This window comes from Heliangelus exortis, chromosome 2 (assembly GCF_036169615.1).
Source record: "Heliangelus exortis chromosome 2, bHelExo1.hap1, whole genome shotgun sequence".
NCBI classification, from domain to species: domain Eukaryota; kingdom Metazoa; phylum Chordata; class Aves; order Apodiformes; family Trochilidae; genus Heliangelus; species Heliangelus exortis.
Genome location: NC_092423.1, coordinates 15,358,829 through 15,377,945, shown reverse-complemented (window position 1 = coordinate 15,377,945; position 19,117 = coordinate 15,358,829). Strand labels below are relative to the sequence as shown.

At 36.3% G+C, this 19,117-nt stretch overlaps 1 protein-coding gene across 10 annotated transcripts in view; it reads right to left on the bottom strand.

Moving 5' to 3' along the window:
* ARHGAP12 (Rho GTPase activating protein 12) overlaps nt 1-19,117 on the bottom strand; it is a 73,085-nt gene that overhangs the window by 8,085 nt on the left and 45,883 nt on the right. For 6 of the 10 annotated variants that reach the window (XM_071734865.1, XM_071734867.1, XM_071734868.1 and 3 more), the window contains 7 exons: nt 16,796-16,867; nt 14,209-14,270; nt 12,471-12,552; nt 5,352-5,456; nt 4,881-4,979; nt 2,195-2,303; nt 1,303-1,422 (listed from right to left, as the gene is read on the bottom strand). In XM_071734865.1, the coding sequence (XP_071590966.1) occupies nt 1,303-1,422; nt 2,195-2,303; nt 4,881-4,979; nt 5,352-5,456; nt 12,471-12,552; nt 14,209-14,270; nt 16,796-16,867 (649 nt within the window). The remainder of the gene's footprint in view (nt 1-1,302; nt 1,423-2,194; nt 2,304-4,880; nt 4,980-5,351; nt 5,457-12,470; nt 12,553-14,208; nt 14,271-16,795; nt 16,868-19,117) is intronic. The other 4 variants (XM_071734866.1, XM_071734869.1, XM_071734871.1 and 1 more) reach the window with 2 other exon arrangements.

The window sequence follows — 19,117 nt, the reverse complement described above, 5'->3', positions numbered from 1 at the left end:
GTACATCTCTGTTTAGGGCATGCTTTTTCTAGCACTTTTTTCTGCTCATACTGGGTTTGCAGTTTTCTGCTTATTAAGCTTTTTCTGTAGCAGCCACAAAAGTACACTGGGCTTTTTTAATAAAGTTTTCTGTCTTTTTCACTCATACAGTAAATGTTAAACTGTAAAGCACAGATCCAACTTTTAAACTTTACAACATCATCTTAAATAAAAACAAACTCTCTGTTCCTTAATGTCTTTATTAAAAATCCAGTCATCAGCATGCTTATGTACAAATAAAACTTGGCATAGCATTCACTCTTGCTAATGCCAGAGGTTACGTCAGTCAGCCATGACATAAATACTGAGATTTAAACAGAGCAAAACATCAAGGTCTGGGAATAATGACTCCTTATCCCATACAAAAATGTCATAATTTACAGTTAAATTATATTTGCAGATACACAAATATATCAAACATCACAGGCAACAGAAGCACACCTATTAAAGTAGGTAGTTAGGCAAATCACATTATGATTTGGTCTGATATTTGCCTACCCGTATGCTATCGTGACCCTAGTAGAACATCACCTGCAAGTACTGCTATAGCATACAAATAAATTAATAAAGTTTTACAGTGAGTATCATGTCACTAATTTACACAAACACATTTACTTAAACCTGTGCAATTACTATTCTCTCAAAGTTTCTATAACCTTGACAAATGGAAAGAAATTCTTTCATAATTTTGATGTAAGCATATACATAAGTCATTGTTTGCAAAACAATTTTTAAAATGCATACGTTCAAAAAAAAAAGGGAAAAAAATATGTTTAAGCTAAGATTCATTTATCCTGGTTTGCCTAAATATTTCATTTCTTATGAGATGGCACACGGTTGAAAATAACCCTTGTGAAACAGGTGAGTACATGCAATCAGCTTTGTACCCAAAGGACTTCTCCATTTCCTTTGTTTGCCCAAATCATCATCAGCTATCTGAAGTTTCAGGCTCAGAAGAGCAGACCAAATGTACCCTCTAGCTAAAATACACTCCAGATCCAAACAGGCTTCTGAATCCTCAGCTTCCACTGCAGTTTTGCCAGTAAGAAACTAAAGGAAAGGACAACTTCCTTTAGTTAAGTGTAGCAGCAGCGCTTAGAAAAATGCTTTCAATCACACATTCCACTATACATCCAAGACTTTTGTTTAACGAGCCATATACATGTGGCTTACTCTGAAACAAGATAATTTTAACCACATTTTACACATGAACTATGAAATTCAGCTTTTTGATTATGTGCTTTGCTAAAAAGGTTCATTTACCCTTAATGTAGCCTTTTTCACGGACAGCTTGTAATGTAGGGCGCCGTGTAAGAAACTTCTTCAGCTTCGTTTTAGTCTTTTTCTGATCTGTGGAATCTACATTGCTGGGTGCTTTCACAGCTGAAAAGAGAATTATATTTAGCATGAGTATCCACAGAAACAATACTGCATTTACCTTCCAAGGAACCAACATTTCTTTTTTCAAATTAAGCTCCAAACCACAAGAAAAAAAAATCCTATTGGAATTTGCAATGCACCCACATTATTTTCCTTCACTTTTTGGAACTCCACGAACACCACAAAAAAACCAACAAAAACTTTTAAAACCATATGCTGCCTGTGAAACCAGCTAAACTAAGCTAAATGCTAGCTTGCCTAAGAAATTGGTGTAGAATTTTAAAGCTATAGCTAGTTTTAAAACCAGTGCAACTTTTCATTGAGTTAACTATTTTGAAAGAAATACTTCCCTCAGAATTACATACAAGGCCTAGAGGTAAGAGAGAAAATAGCCTGTCTGATTAATATATTTCTGTGCATAGGAAGAAATTTCTGTAGCTAAAAGAAATTTAACTCTGAAATTCTGTTCGTGCATTTGACAACACGTTGAAAATAAACCAGTTTATCACTTCCTATTTTTCATGTGTCGTGCAGTGACAAGCAGGAACTAAACCCATTCTTTTTTTTTCCTAGAGTGACTAATAAAACATGGGAAAAAGCTACTAACTGGCATTAGGATGTATAATGAATTATATGGAAGTGCTTCTGAACTCGTGTAGTTTCATTTCTAGCTGTCCTTTTGAATTTGTACTATGTGTTAGTACACATAATACAGAGGACGCAAAAATTAACAGCTGACATTGCAAAATCAATTAATGTAACATTTTCAACTCACAACGAAGTTTCTTAGAGTCTTTATTCTCCTTCTCTTTTTCTTTGTCTTGTTTTTCCACCCCAGGCGAATCTGGTATTTCATCTTCTAATGCTTCGTCAGACTCCACTACCTATTAGATTTAAGAAGACACACAGAGATCAGTTTGACAGTTCATAGAATTGAGCATTATCTTGCACATTTCCAGTAGACAGTTCTACAACACAGCATTTCTTTCCCTATGATACTCAGTTGGTTGTCTCCTGAACTCAACTCTAAATGCTAAAAGCATCTTCAGAGATGATACCATTCTCAGCGGCAGAGTGAATAACTTTGAGAAACAGTTTTTGATCTTAAGATCCAATAAAGAAAGTTTTGCTGGACACCAAAGCACAACCAGGCTTTCATAACACTTCATTACATCAACCAATAAACAATAGCAATGTGTTGTTTTTTCAAATCCTGTAAGCAAACATTGGCTATTTCACAGTCTGCTACATGTGGTTGGACAGAGTAATTTCTAGGCCACTTATCTTATTTCTGATGTCCCTAATTAAATTTTTAATAGAAAATATAACTACCAGTTGGAAAATTTTATCACTGTCAAAACATACACTGAATTCAGTCTGAAAATGATACCAGAGTCTGTGAAACTGCCTACTTGCAGCTTCATACCTACACTACGTGCATGACTGCAGACATACCAGTATATAGAAAAAGAAAATTCCTCTTGTCTCAGTGCAACATACGTGCTTCCAAAACTCTCATTTCTTACTTCACTTCTACTGAAACAAACTTCACTTCTATGTGGTTTCAAAAATCTCACTGCACAGTGTCTTTTGTTACAAGGAATGACATTTCAAAAACAAGGCAAATTTGCAATAACTAAGCAGAAGCATAGCCTCTTTAAGTTGCACTTCAACTTGAAAGGCTAGAGCTAGCTTTAAACACCTCCTTACAAGCAACACCTCCTTACAACACCTCCTTACAAATCCAGGCTGGATGGGACTTTAAGCAACCTGGTCTCATGGAAGGTGTCCCTGCCCATGCAGAGGGGTTGGAGCCAGATGATCTTTAAGGTCCCTTCCAACTCAAACCATTCTATGATTATTTCTTGTTGCTTTCCAAAAGCCTTGGTTATTCTTTTTACATATCAAAGATGAATATATTCAACAGCCCAAATTATGTCTTTGCTAAGGCTCCCTGAGCCACCAAGACCATTTGGACAGTGCACTCTTCAAGAGGCCTCAAAGCTTTTCAGGACTGATAAATTTTAGAATTCTTAGCAGTTTTGGAAAAAAATTGCCAGGAGACTAGTTTGTGTTATGGGACAAGTCTAATCAAATAACTTGGAAATTTCTGTATGTAAAATAGAGCAGCCACATCCCGTGCATCCTATTTCTCTTGTACACCATATTGCCACAATAGCAGCTTGAAGGAGCAAAGCAAATAAAATCTAAGCTGAACTTGTTGCTTTTTTAAAAAATCTCATCACACTAGAACTAGCCATAGCCATCCTGGAAAAGAGACTTACCAACAATGTTATCATAAATTTTCCAAAACTATAAGTTTGCTTCAGATCTTACAGATTTTTGTAGCCAAAGCTTAGGTGCTCCAAATTATCACGTAGTTTAATAATGTACTTTTTGAACTTTTCCCTTGTAATCTGAGGTCCCTTGGCTACCAGATTCCATCAGTATTATAACACTGTTTCCTCCAGCGTGCTGTCAAACTCTCCCCATTTCACCACTCGCTTCCACAACCTAACAGATAATACCTTGATTTCATCTCAGCTGTATCTCAGCCTTTCCATTTTCATTTCTAAATAAGCAGAGAAGTGGACTCACATTACACAGGGCAGACAGGAGAAGGGTATCTCTGAGTGACTGCCTTGCCTGGTTATTCAGGGTCATGACATTTTCATACCAGGAGAGAGCAGAAGATTAGGAGCCTAAACCATAAGCACACAAAGAAACTAAACCATGCATATTGGCCTGCTGTGTTTGGGTGGAAAACACTATCAGAGCTAAGAGAAATGAAAGCTACTGGCACTGAAAACAACGTAAATGCAGGTTATGGACAGCAGCCAGACCTGTGCCCATAAAAATTAGGAATACCCATTAAGTCAACTTGATACAATAGAAATATTTTACCAAATATCTCAAACCTCTGAATTCAAGGATGCTAAATTTTTCTTGGCAATATCAAGATCAAATGCTTCATCACTTTTCTGTTGATTAAATAGTTGGCATTATGCTGTCTGATAAGAAAAGATAACATAGCATTTTGCCAAAGCTTTTTATCTGCACTTCGGTGCTGTCTTATTAAGTGAATAGCAGTATCAAATGCTGATTGATGCAAGTCATGAAGCACTGCTTTGGCTGTCCTCCCCCTTTCACTTCTTCTCTATCAGAACCTTTTAGATTACAGAGACACAACAAATATTTGGCCACAGACGAGAGGTCTTTTCTAAGCCAGAGGTTAGCCCACATCTCCTGGTTCTAAATCCAGCAGACCATTCTTTTTCCTTTGCCATTATTAATTATATGTCCCTTGTCACCACCAGAAACTGCCATATCCTCAACCTCCTACAAATATTCAAGGAAATTGAGAGACAAAGATGTACATGAAGCACTAGTTGTTGTTACATCGATTATTTTATTAAATAACATTCGCTTGAAAACAGAGCCTTCATGATTCAAACACATACCTGATTGTTGATGGTATAGTTAAGAACCTTATACCATTCATTAATAAAGCTGTCATTATCAGATTGAATTAAGAGCTCAGTTCCTTGGCGGGTTTTTAGCTTTAAAGAAATAAAACCACATACCATCAGAATTGATAAACACACTAAAATTCAAAAGTGAAATTGCCTAAATTAAATCAAACTTCAACCTGGCATAACTGTTAGATAATATATAGCCAGTCTAGAAAACTTAACAGTGAAAACAGCAAAAAAGGAGATTGCTCAGAATTTAAAAGCATGTCCCATACAAACATATTAAAAATGAACATTTCTTGCAGGTAATAAGATACATCTACTAAGATGGCATGAAGAAATACAGAAAGCTCAATTAAAGTTTTTTTTTATTTTAAGTTAGGTTGAGAGAAAATTTCCTAAGTTATTAAGGTACACATAAGTTGGAGGGTTTTTTGAGTTTTGAATTAAACAGGTTACCTCAATAACATTCTTTTTGCTGGATTTGTCCTTTGAGGCCCAGTCAATCAATGCCCCTTTGAGATCCACTGTAAATTCTGGCTTAGACTGATTGACACCAAACTTCTGGAAAAAAAGGAACAATGATGGCAAACTTCAAAACAAACCAAGAAACCCCTTACAGGTACACAGTCTTGCAATCCTTCCAATAAAGCATACCTTACCTACAGTCCCAAATACTTAACCCAAATACAGTACTTTGCCACAAATCAACAGGCATGATGCCAGAAAAACAAATACCTCATAGAAAACACCCTTTAAGCATGCTGATTAAACGTTGCTCAGCCTAAAGCTCTTAAAATTCTGTAACTTTACATGCCAATCAGATTCCAGCTGAGATTTTTTTTCCTATCACAAGGGGTAGAAGTCCAATGGCACTTGACTGTAGCTTAAGATAGGCTCAAGCTCTAAACAAAACTGGTTAGCAAGTAACTAAACAAACAAAAAAGAAATTCTGTCAGTTAATCAACAGTTGCATATAAAACCAAAAATCAATCCAGAAATACTAGCTTTGCTAGACAGGAATCACATCCCTCCTGCATTGAAAGAAAACTTTCAGTTTTGACATTTTTCTCTATATTGCACTCACACACCCACACATGTATCCAATAAAGCTTTTCACATGATTTTACTTTTTTTTTTTAGTGCTTCTATTGCAGTATAGAAGCATACCCTAGGAAGTAAACAAAATTCAATTTCACTATCTAGGTACTGGACAAACAGCCAATAACCAAAGAGCTAACAAAGCACATAATCCACAACTAGCCCTTCAAACAATTTGGAGGAAAATATCAGGGAGGTATTTTTACCTACTATTTTTACATTTGTATTAGGTATCCCAAATTTTTAAAATGAAGTGCTTTTACTGGTGTTTCAACATACACTACATAGTTTTGAAATATCATTCTTCAAATGAACCAATTCAGTGACCCACACAAACAAAAAGGCTCTAACTGTGAGTAAAATAAGTAAAGCATGGAACAGGGAAAGCTGTGACTTGGCTTGTAGCACAGAAATTTAATGCTGTATACTTCTAGGGGAAACTTGTAGCACCTGACCCATCAAGAAGGTTCTTCTTGAAGATTCTATTCCTTTTAAAAGTCTTTGATGTGACAGCACTGGAGGACAATATACCCTAGGACAATGAGGTTTCCAGCCTGACCAAGAACAGTCACATCCAAGGTGAGAAAAAACAATTCAGAAAACAGAACTAATCTGGCTGCTTCTGATTAAATTCCCCCCATGGATGTTAATTAGTGCTAACTGTATTTCAGAAAGGCTGTTTACCACTAGAAATCCTCCCTGCTTTGAGTCCTAAGGGCAATTACATGCTGGAATGGAATGGAAAGCAGCATCCTAACTTTGTTTTACCTATAAAATACCAGAATAGGGGAATATTTCTAATTTATCCAATGTCAACAAGCACTTGGGGAAAAAAACAAAAAACCAAAACCCTGCCACAACCTTCTGCTTTCTAACTAATTTTCAGATGTCTCATCCAAGAATGTTTCTTATTAATTCTAGCAGAGGTTTTGAGAGAGGCTCAGCCCAGCAGTGGAGTTCACAGGAACAGGAGCAATCTGGGTCATTATGGCTGCTGCAGTTGTGGGTGACTATGGGCAGCAGCTGCCTATGTAAGAGAGAGTCACATAACTGATTCACATATGACCAAAGTGTCCCAGCCACACACTTCCTGACAGCCTAGAACAATCTTGCTGCATGTTGGGGAAAAAAAAGAAATTTCTAGAGTTTGGCATTGGAAAGAACAGAAGCCTAGAGCTAAAATCCTCTGCAGGACTGGGCCCAGCTGTTTAAAAAACTGTGCAGACGATGTTGAAAGCACAGGAGATGACCTGTTACAGGTAAAATCAACACATTATAATAAAAAAAGCATATCAGTGCCTGCTCTTTTCACAAAAGGACAGCCCTGCAGTGTATTATTAGCTTGCTGAACTCCCCACCCGACAGGTCTCAGTACTACCTTGAATACCTTTGCGCTCTTTCCATGTTATTGACCCAACAGCCTTCAGCATTACAGAAAAGAACAAACCAAAAATTTCTCACAGGTAAAAAAAAGAAGTCTTTCCCTATACCTGTGCACAAGCAGTACTCATACTCATCACAAATTAAATCTCTTTAATTCACAAAACTTTAAGCTTGGCATGCAGGCTCTCCTACAAGCTTTCCCATCAAGGTTCTTAACTGGGTGTGTGAAAACAAGATGCCCACATTCATTTCCCTCCTAGAAATCTTTCAGGAGCAAGTCCCATGCAGGGCTGCTCAGGTGCTCTGCATATAAGGGTAGGCTAAAGGCAATGGAACCCTCCTGAAGCAAGCAGGTTTTGTTGGGAACAGTATAAAAAAAAAAGAAACCTTTTTCTTTAGCACCTACTTCTACCTAGACAAAGCCTACTGTCTCAAAACAGAGTGCACTAGCGAGTCAACACTAATTGATATAAATTCAGCTCTAACTAGCAGACACCTCATCATTGCTGGATTCCTCTTTTCAGCTGTCTGAGAAGTTTGGAAGACACCAAAGACAGAAAAAGGGATAGATCTATACATGGTGCTGCTGTTCTAGTTACTTCAGGCACCTTTTCAAAAAAAAAAAAGCATAGTCATGGAATGGGCCTATGCTAGTTATATGGCAGAGATAACATCTATTTTTTTTATAAAGAATAGGGGCTGGGGCTTTTTTGCATTAGCCACTGTAGATAGATGCTTAAGGATTGCCTTGAAGATGTGTGCTGACAAACAAAAGGTCTTTCCAATCTTTTCAGGAGTTTTCTCCAAGTCCTGGAAACCTCCACAAAACAAGGTGGTCTGTACTGTGATATATTGCAGCATTCTTTAGAAACAGAACAGGATGCTATTGATAGGAAAACTTCAGAGGTACAAATGACACCTGACATTCTTGTAATTCTGTTTCTACTTCGAGTTAGGTAGAACATTTTAATTCCAGGTCCTCACTGGCAGAAATAAGAGCTGAGGTGACAGATTCTCCTTTGGTGAAGGAAGTAAAACAAAAAACAAACAAACAAACAAACAAAAAAATTTCTTATTGACATAGCAAAATGATGGAAGTTTTTTTCCCTAGCTGGACTCAGAAGAGTATTTACATTCCAAATGCTTTTCATGGCAATCATCTGAACTCCTGCATGCTTGGCTGTGCAATATCAATGAACTGTAATGTACATACAGCATCCCTGTCTATAAACACAGTGGTATAACACAGTAAACCAAATGAATCTTGAAAAGGTTGCTTCCTTGTTTACCCACTTTTGGCTTACCACCACTGTGCTTTACACTGAGGACAAGTGCCTATTACAGAGGGTTGACAGAGGAGTTGTTCTAACAGCTACCACTTGCTGTGTTTTATGAAGCCCCATTGCTAAAATTTGGCAATAACTATTACAACTCATTCACACCAAAAGTTGGGAAATACCTTAAATACCTTCTTTCAACAGTTGAAAATTTACATTTCTGTTTAAAAAAGTATTTTTACAATCTATGTATTTCCTTGCAGGAAGTAACATTTTTAAAGATACCAAATTGAATACAAACTACCTGTCCCCAGCTTCCACATACCTAGCAATACATTTGACAGACAAAAAAGGGGCAGCTGCATAATTTTTAGCATGGGGTTAATTGAAAAAGCCTACTATTACGATGCAACACGTCAAGCCTGTTTGTTTTTTCTAACACTAGTATCATTATCTGAATTCCTCCTAATCCACCTTGAGCAACAAACTACTATATTAACTTCCAATATTTTATTGGTTTCTGATAAGCAGCACTTCTGTGCTTGGCATCTACACTTCAAAACATGGCTAATTACAGATGGTTAAATTATATATAAAGAGTCCTACAAATTTACATCATCTTTCTGTATATGGCATGTACCCAGAACATCCTTGAGCTCTTTTCCTTTCAGCTTTTTAGGCATAACATTTACATTCTTGAGGATTCCAATTAAAGCTAGAATTAACCAACAACATGTACATCATTGCATCAAAGATACTATAGGCACCTTACAAACATCCTAAATTAGTTGTGTTAGAAAGAATTAGACATAAAGTATCTGTTAAAAACTAATGATACCATGCTGTTTATTAGTGGAGAAACTGGTGGTTCAAATAGTAGACAATTTTGAGGTTAAAATTCTGGCACTGATAAACCTGACAATCTTTCTTCTTTGTTCCATTAGAACAATTACAGGATTATGGCAATATATTTGTGTTAATGTGCACCTAGGATGACTTTCAGAAAACAGGGTACACAAGGTGTTATATGAAGGGACAAAACTTAAAACTTGGAAAAATTCAGATTTACTTTTAAGATTAGTGGCAAATAGCCTTACAGTGACAAGAGGCATGCAACAACAACACATACAGTGATAGCTGAAACTCGGTCAGAGTTTACATAGGTGACAGCAGGTCGACGACTGAGAGCATTTTTCCAAGAAGAAAGCAGCGAAAGCAAGAGCTCAGGAATTGAGCCCCCTTGGCAAAATGACTTGATGAGAAAAAGGAAGAAAAGTGATGAAGTCACAAAACTACACACAAAACAAAGATATGATTATATCAATCCCTAGATGAATGCTAAACAAATATTCTCCTCATGAGATGAAGAAGAACTGTAATTCTTATCATGTGTCAAACTGTCAGACTTGACTTCACCTTATTAAAATGCTGATGCAGATCAAAGTTTGAGAGGTGAAGTAGAAGTTCTGATACCCTCAAAAAAATCTACACAGCAAAAAGAGTGTGTGCTGAATATTTAATTACATATTACAATGCCAACTGCAGTCCTTGAAAGTTGTTCTCCCTTAATATTTCCAGCTTCACTTTGCTCTGTTCTTACTGTTGATACTTATTTTACTGACCCTACTCCAGTACTTGACAGGATACATACCTGACAGTCACACTGAAGTACTGTGACTGTATCTTTGCTCCACTGAAATATTTAAAAAAAAACTATGCCTTTTTTCAACTCTATGAAATTACTGTACCCTGTGTTACACTTAAGGTGTAACACAACTTACATTAGTATTCATAAGAAATAAGTAGAGTTGCATGACTATCTTTTATGGATAATTCATTTGGACACAGTCATTCATAACAGTATCATACATTCATGAACAATACCTCACTTCAGCACTGTGTATTTAATGATATCAACATATAGTTAAATATGTTGATGGTTTTTTGATCTACAGCTACATTTGAATTACAAGTATTAGCAGCTGCAAATGAGTTTTGGGAACTTGAGTACTTACTCAGATGAAATGTTTCATTTTCCAAACATGCATATTTATACACATAAAATTAAAGTACTTTTTGGATCTGTAGCTGTGAAAGTAAATCAAAAGTTATCAGTTTCCACCATTAATTTTAGTGTACTGCAGAAATAATGGTATTCTTTGCACACTAAGACTAAATACTAAAGCTCACCTCAGAAGGGCTGCAAATTTTCTGCTTTTATGAGGTAGGGCTGGCAAACTTGTACTTGACTGAACAACAGACAATGACTGAAGGGCATGAAGGAAGGTAAGAGGAGTTTCATAACCTTCCAGATCCCAGTAAAAGGGATTAAAAGCTTCAAAGCTCACCTTTTAAGGTTATTTAATGTTTCTCCAACACACTTTGCTATAAAAGTCACACTAAAAAAACCCAGTTTATTATCTGCACTATTTTTTTCATTGATGAATAATCGTGGTTGCATTTACCTAGTTTCCCAATGTTCACAGGTGGAAAAGTCAATATGTGTGTGTGTGGGGGTGTGGGTGTGTGTGTATATTTATGAATGAAAGCTCATACATGTGTGTATGTATGCATGCATATGCACACACACATATATATGTTTCTATGCCTTTTTCTGTCCTTTGATGCACATCACCTGTTTTCCCCTCTGCACATACAGTGTGGGCAGAACTCCCTAAGTCACCAAGTCCACCTCCTGTTAGACAGTGTAGTTCACCTTCTGTCATGACTTTAATCTCCACTTTTCTTCTTTCCCTTCTCTTTTCCTCTGCTTGATCATCATGCCCAAGTTGACCCTTCCCATCCTCTTCTACCCCCAATGTTATTATTTATCAGTCCTCATCCATTTTTTTCCAGCCACCCACCATACAAGAACACAAGGGCAAAAATATGTTTACAGGACTGAAATAAATTCACTACCTTAGAAAAGAACTGACAATACCAATTCACTACCCAAAAAGAAGTGCAGGAGGAGAAAGTGAGCTGAGTAAAGGGATAAGCAAAGCACAGCAAGATAGCACACATCTGAAAGATGCAATTTGGCTGAAATTCACATGACAATACACTTGAATAATGAATACTGCATCTGACCTATGTTAAGTTATTATAGCAGATCCACATAATGTCAGACCTCAAAAAGTAGGTAAGTGAGCCGTAGATAAAGAACCACTTCTATACCTATTAATGTGGGAGTGCAGCTGGATAAATATAGCAAATTTAATTATAGTGCTATTAAATTAGAGATGATATAAAAATCATAGCTATAACTTCAATGTGAAGTTTCTCTTTAGGTCTTCATCAGACATCAAAATAGATACAAATACTTGCCAAGATACCAAACAAAATATGGAATCCAACAACAAAAAGATTAAAAGTTAAGACAGCAATACTACATTATTTAAATAGTCCAGTGCAACAAGTCAGCTCTCGGACTATTTTATTATGTGTATCACATTCAAAAATTACCTGGAGTATACAAAAAAACATTTGAGAATGGTAAGACAACTGTTTAAACAAACACATTATAAGGCATGCAAAAATATTTGGCCTGAAGCCTAAATTTCAAGCTTACAGGGCACCTCAACACTTCTTTATCAGTTTCATATTTATTGAGTACAGAAATGTTTCTGAAACAAAAGGAAGTACAACCAGTTCTCCTCATTCTATGTCATAATTGTTACATTAAGCTATTTTCCTGCTAACTTTCCTGCTAACACATTTATCCTAGTATTTAAGCCCTAAAAATAAAAGGGTTTTAACTGTTTATGCACTATGTAATTAACACTTAAGTGAGGGTGGGGGTTGTTCTTGAGCTTACCCAGCCAGTTCCACTTCCTTGGGTTTTAGTAAACAGCAAAGATGAACCTTGTAACACTGCCCACGATGACATCCAGTTCTTCCTGTAAATATTTGTAACCAAATGTAAGATAAATTGACTTGGGAAGTAGAAATTTAAACTGTCCATCACTGTTGCCCAGATGACCTGTATATTAATATACTTAACAGTGTAAATGGTCAGTGGTGCCATCAGTAAGTATTAATTTTTATCATATTTGTAGAAGTGAACATATGTTTAACAGTCCCAGCCTGACCATCAAAGTCTAAATCAAACAAAGATAATCAGTAGTGGAAGTAGTTCACCAGGAGAAACACCATGCAATTACAATTTCAAAGGGGCTGATCTGGAACACCCAGCCTACTGTGTACTTAGGAGATTATGCCAAAGTACTGCATAATTCTGAAACTGATTGATGACATCTACCTGGAAAGCAAATGTCTCACGTTTATGTAATAAGCTCATTTACACTGGCAATAGCATATTTGCTACATATCTACACAGTGCATAGAAAGAACAAATTACTTGTTCCAGATGTCTGACTAGTTGCTTTTATGCTTCAGTATGTGTACTCCTGAGGTTACAAAAATAAAGTTCTTGACAAGCCCTGACAACCTATTCCCATTGCCCAAACATGAATTATTATTCAGCTGCTCTCAAAGTGAAAGGATGGACGTGTTGCATCTTTCTGTACAGCAGCAGAGGAATCCAGATCAATTACTCCAATAGATACAACATAAATGTGAGAGCTACTGTACCAGTAGCAGCTTACAGAGTACAGAGCCACTGTCCTCCCTTTCCTTCCACCAAGCTCTTATGAGGACCTCTGGGGAACAAAGTCAGGGCTCAGATCTGCTGCCCAGATGCACTGGACTAGATCAGGGTGGCCCTGAATATCAACACAGTGCTGGAAAACCATGAAGCATGTATCAAAAATGTTGGAAACACTGAGTTAGATATAACACAGTATTAGATCTAAAAGATTAAATTTTAAAAAATAGTAAGTAAAACCAGTAAAAAGAAAACTTAAATTTAATCTGAGGATGTGCCACACTTGCGAAGTATTTAGCACTGACTCTTTGGAAGGACACTAGCAATGTAAGTTAGGCAGCATTACTTGATTATACAGTATGATTTATAATGCAAATTTCTGCCTGCAAGGCAGAGACAGGAAGCCAGAAATGAGGTCATTCATCACCTACAGCAAGATAAATGTTGGGTGATACATTCTGCGTCAAACTCTTCACAAGCAGAATGAAGGAAGAACTAGGGGGTACAAGACATGTACACTCCTTGGAAATTAAAGATAAAGTGGAAGTTTGAAAGCCCATCTTACACCAACTCTACCCAAGGAGTAAGACAAACTACTGCCTACATTTTTTCTCTTAAATAAGTTAATCTACCCTGTTTTAGAAAGCTGCCTCTCATCAGTACATCTTCATGAAATCACTGCCCTGTGGGGAGCCCTGGCATCCATGAGCTTCTGGCTCCCTTAAGTCCATCCTAAGCTCACTGGGAGAGCCACATACTTTGGGCTAAGGAAACACTGTGTCCTAACTGAGAACCAGTAAGGCAAATCAAAAAAAAAAAAAAAAAAAAAAAAAAAAAAAAAAAAAAAAAAAAAAATTTAAAAATCCAGTATGCTGTCCTAATACAAAAGTCAGATCCCTGACTCAAAACCCTAATGTACATGTATTTCTAGAAGTCCTAGAAGACTTACCTGACTTTCTTGCCGTTTTCTGTCATTTTTGTTACATTCAATAACCCATACTTCTCCTGACCCTGTAAGACAAGAGTAAGACATAACAAATATAACACAAAAAGCTGTTTCTATTGCCATCAAGGTACTGAATTCAGCCCACAAATCATCACTTACTGGCAATGAACCACTTTTGCCCATGTTATAATTTCAAGAAACTGTCATAAATATATTTAAATATACAGAGATCAGCAAAATCCCAGTTCCTCTGGGAAAGTATTCATTACCATTCAGAACATAAAAGGCTCTCCTTCTTTAAAGTCTAAGCCCTTTGGACAAGCCAAGCTAAATCATTTGTGGTACTAAACAGTGGAAATTTAAAATGCAAATTTATAATGATTGTGTAACTGCATATTTGTGTTTTTGTCCTTTTCTAAAAAAAGTAGATGGCTGAAAAACAGCCTAAATTCCCTGATAAATTCTTCCCAGTTATTTTAACATAATTATATATTTTAAACAAAACACTGTTAAAATTTACAAAAATATTAACATGTTTTCAAAAGCAGATGAGTGAAATGTTTCTTTGATGTCTTATTTTATTCTATGCCCAAGCAGGGTACTAGAATTTTAAACTACTTAGTTATTTCTTGTTGCTGTCTTAGCTGTGTTGTTGCTCTGCCACTGTAAAAGTTTGGAGATCACTCAATGAACAGTGGAATAAACAATGCTGAACAAGAATGCATTTGCAGGTTTCCAATATTTGGAGTTTCTTTGCAGAAGTAATAAAATAGAAAGAAATGTCTGAAAACATAGTCTAGGATAAAAAGGACAACCATTGATTTGTACCATTTGTGACACTAAAGATAGGTGACAAATTCTGCCACTTTCTCCCATCATCCTAGCCTTGTCCTACCAAGGAATAGTGCTAAAGGAAAGTTAGGATTTGGTTTGTTTTTTTTTTTTAAATCAATTTCTATTCAGTAACAGCTTGTAACACTTCCTAATTTAAGAGCTAACCTATTAGTTGAAACAATCAACTAGGGAAAGGATCCAAATTAGTTTTATCGTAACAAAAATGCCCTCAATTCTAGATCTAATGAAAATAGAAGATATAGTCTTCAACATTCTCCTCTAAAACTCAAAATTAGGTGGACCATGACTGTAGTATACAAAGAGCAATTCTGTGCTGTAATTCCATGACAACACTCTTACCAAAGAAACAAATCTGGTTTTCATGATGTTAAAAATTTTACCTACCATTTTCAAGCACAACACATAAAAACCAAGAGAGATGTTTCTAAGGATAATGATGTTTAGCTGGTGGTTCAGACATTATTTCAGTCTAATGGTAAGTGCTGCTTTTACCCAATCTAATATCCATTGGGCTGGAATACTTTCCCAAGCCAGTGTTTTCCAAAAGTGCTATTTTCAATAGAGCAATAATCCACTTCCCTCCCCCAAACCCCCATCTCCGTACACCACCTCCCACCCCAAAAAACCCAAACAAATGAATAAAGAAATGAACAGCCCATTCTTTAGATCATTTTGTGATCCATGCACTAACATCCCTATGCACTGCACCCTTCTAATAAACCTTTGACTTTACAAAGAGAAACAATCACTATCTTTCACAGTGACTGAGCACCCCACACCCACTTTCTCAAACACATTATCATTTTAATAAATTCCCATGGTGGAACCAGTGGGAATGCTCCAAAGAAAACTTATTCAGAGAAAGGGCATCCTAATGCCCTACTTAGCAGCAACACTAGGGGATACTAATGGGACAGTAATCAGGGAAAAGGAATCAGAAAGTTAAAGACCAAAATACACAAAAATTCACCAACTTTCTTTGTGTTATTTAATCCTTGGGGACAGCTCAAGATAATACAGGGGTTTTTTTTTCTATTATCTAAAGCAGTAATGAATTTTTCTACAAAATACAAATTCAAGAATTCAAGATCTGAGCCATATTTAAAGAAATGAGAATACATGGCTATTGTATTACAGTCCCATAATTAAAAAAAAAAAATATTCCCCACTATTCAAAAATCAATTATCAAATTTAAAATTAAAACTGACCAAAAAAAAATCTGTTAAACATCATGAGTTTAACAAGCTTAAGTTTTCTTCCCAGCAGTTATTCTACTATATCAAAAATACATAGCTTATGCAAAGTCCTCTGTCTTTTCAAGGAAATTGAAAGACAAGAAAGAAATAAAGATACAAAATACTACAAACTACTACTAACTACTGATGGTGAGAGATTCTGTGAAGAGGCACAGTTTGAATCTTCTTTTAGCTTCCAAGTACCTAGGTGAGAAGGTACGACTGCTGTAGGAACTAACAGAGTTCTACATATTTTGACATAACTTTATTCCATTTAGTTAACTTAATCTTCTATTTCCAAGCTGTATTTAAATCAAGGAAATCTGATTTACTGAAAGCACTGTTGGATGCAATGAATTGCTTTTAAAATGTAAAGCCTTTGAACAGTTTTATCCCTTTTTTTCTTTTTTCAATAACAGGCTTACCCTCAATTCTCTAATCATGAATAGCCCAATTTCTACAACATCTACTTATCTATTTAAACACTTTGCATACTAACTGTGGCTTGATGCTTTGGTGAAGAAGGGGAGGACTCATTCTCAGAAAAACTGGCCTTAGAAGCAGTTGATTCCTAAAAAAAAAAAAAAAAAATCAAATAGTCTAAATAAGTTATTATGTTTCATACAATTATCTTACATTTTTTTAACCCTAAGGATACTTCTTCTGTCTCTATACATTATAAAAAGTTTACTTTTTTAAAGCATTCATTATATTCTCAGAAATTGATATTCTAAACCAGGTTACTAGAAGGTATTCTTGCAATATATGCAGACGACACTCAAATTGGGTTAATTTGCACATATCCATTTGAAAAAAATGTTAATACATACTGTATCAGCTTAAAGCAAAGCTTTCATCCTTATTAAGGAGCAGATTTATTGGTATGACTGCTATCAAATTATGAACATTTATAATACCTACTTATTACAGAGCACGATATAATACCAAGACTTTAAACAGATCATGCCTCTGTGTGATTAGCAAATATAAGATTACTACAATAAATTGCTATACATGTAGAAAAGCATATAACAGCTCAATTAATTTTTATAAGTCACAAACACTGATTTCCTTATAATCAAGAACTGAACATTTCTAGAGATTCAGGTTTTGTTTTAAACTAGATGTTAACTACAGATCACAAGAAGAATATACTAGATCTCTGAAAACCAGAAAAACCATCCAGCTGGAACCAAAAAAGGAAAGTGCATTTCCTCCCAAATTTTGCACAAACACACTGCTTGAAAATCTGGTAAAGAATTTCAAACAGAAGAAAACCATTGCTTGTTCTATGTTACTGTTAGCACATTTCTCCCCCTACCTCTTTTTAATTCCCTCAACAGCTCTCCCAAATTCAGTTTGCTTTTCCAGCATTGCATGACACAGCACACCAGTGCTTTAAAATTCACTGGTAAACAGAAGTGGCACACTAGTTCATTTAGTAGTATAATAACAGAAAACACCACTATTCCAAGAACTGACTAAATGCTCCGTATTTTTAGATGTTGGTAGCGAAAAATAAATAAAATAAAAAAGTCAGAAAATCAACGTTGTCCCTCACGGGAAGGCACTTTTTCTCTGCTTACCAAATTTTTTAGCTGATGGCTATATAAAAATATGAGCTGCAGCCAAAAAATAGTTAACAAGTACTTTTGGTATCATCAAATGCTCAGCAGCTAAGGCAACTTATACTTTTGTTCAGACACATTTCAAGCACTCTTTTGACTGGCCTATCTTCATGGAACTGAGTTGCCTATTTGTTTTTCCTGGAAAAACAAATAAGGAAAGCAAATGAAAACAGAATCATAGAATGAGCTGGTTTGCAAGGGATTTTTAAAGGTCATCTGGTCCAACCCCCCTGCAGTGAGCAGAGACACTTGAGTAGATCAGGTTGCTCTGAGCCAAGTCAAGCTGAACCTTGAATGTCTCCGGGGATGGGGCCTCCACCACCTCTCTAGGCAACCTGTTCCCGTGCTTCACTACTCATAAATAGCTTCTTCCCAAATATGCAATTTAAATCGACCCTGCTCTACTTTAAGACCACTGCCCCTTGTCCTATCACTACATGTGTTTATAAACAGTCCCTCTCCAGCTTTCTTGTAGACCCCAAGATACTGACAGGCAGCTATAATGTCTCACTGGAGCCTTCTCCCCTCCAGGCTGAACAACCCCAACTCTCTCAGCCTGCCTTCATAAGAGAGGTGCTCCAGCCTTCTGATCATCTCCGTGGCCCTCCTCTGGACCTGCTCCAACAGTTTCATATCCTTCTGTTGAGGGATCCATAGCTGGACACAGCTTTTTACCTGACTCCTAGGGAAGATACTAACTGGGATTGCCATGCCTACTCAACAAAATACCAGTTTGTTTTCTTTCCATTTCATTCTGAATTTGAGATAGCTTTCATACACTAAACAACTCTAGAACAAGAAACTCAGAATGTGTGGTCATGAACTATTCCCTTTCCACATACTAATTTAAAGCACAACATATAACACTATGCCTGACAGTGGTAACAAAATGGGTGCATGGATGAACTAAACAACTTTTGACTTTCTGCAAAGTGTTAGCTTCTTGCTCCACCATGCATTAATTTTTTTCATTTTTTCAAAGCATTAACATTGCACTTTATATGAACTACATCGTCTCCCTGCCAATAAAAAACAATGCATGCAGCCCATATGTTTTGAAGGAACATGTGAACAGAACTTTAAGCTACTGACTTAGACTTTAAAAATGCAGCTCATACATGGTTTCACTTGGTTTCTTTTTGCCACTAGGCATTTGTACACTTGCATGTTTGCTTCACTAGTTTTAAGGTCTT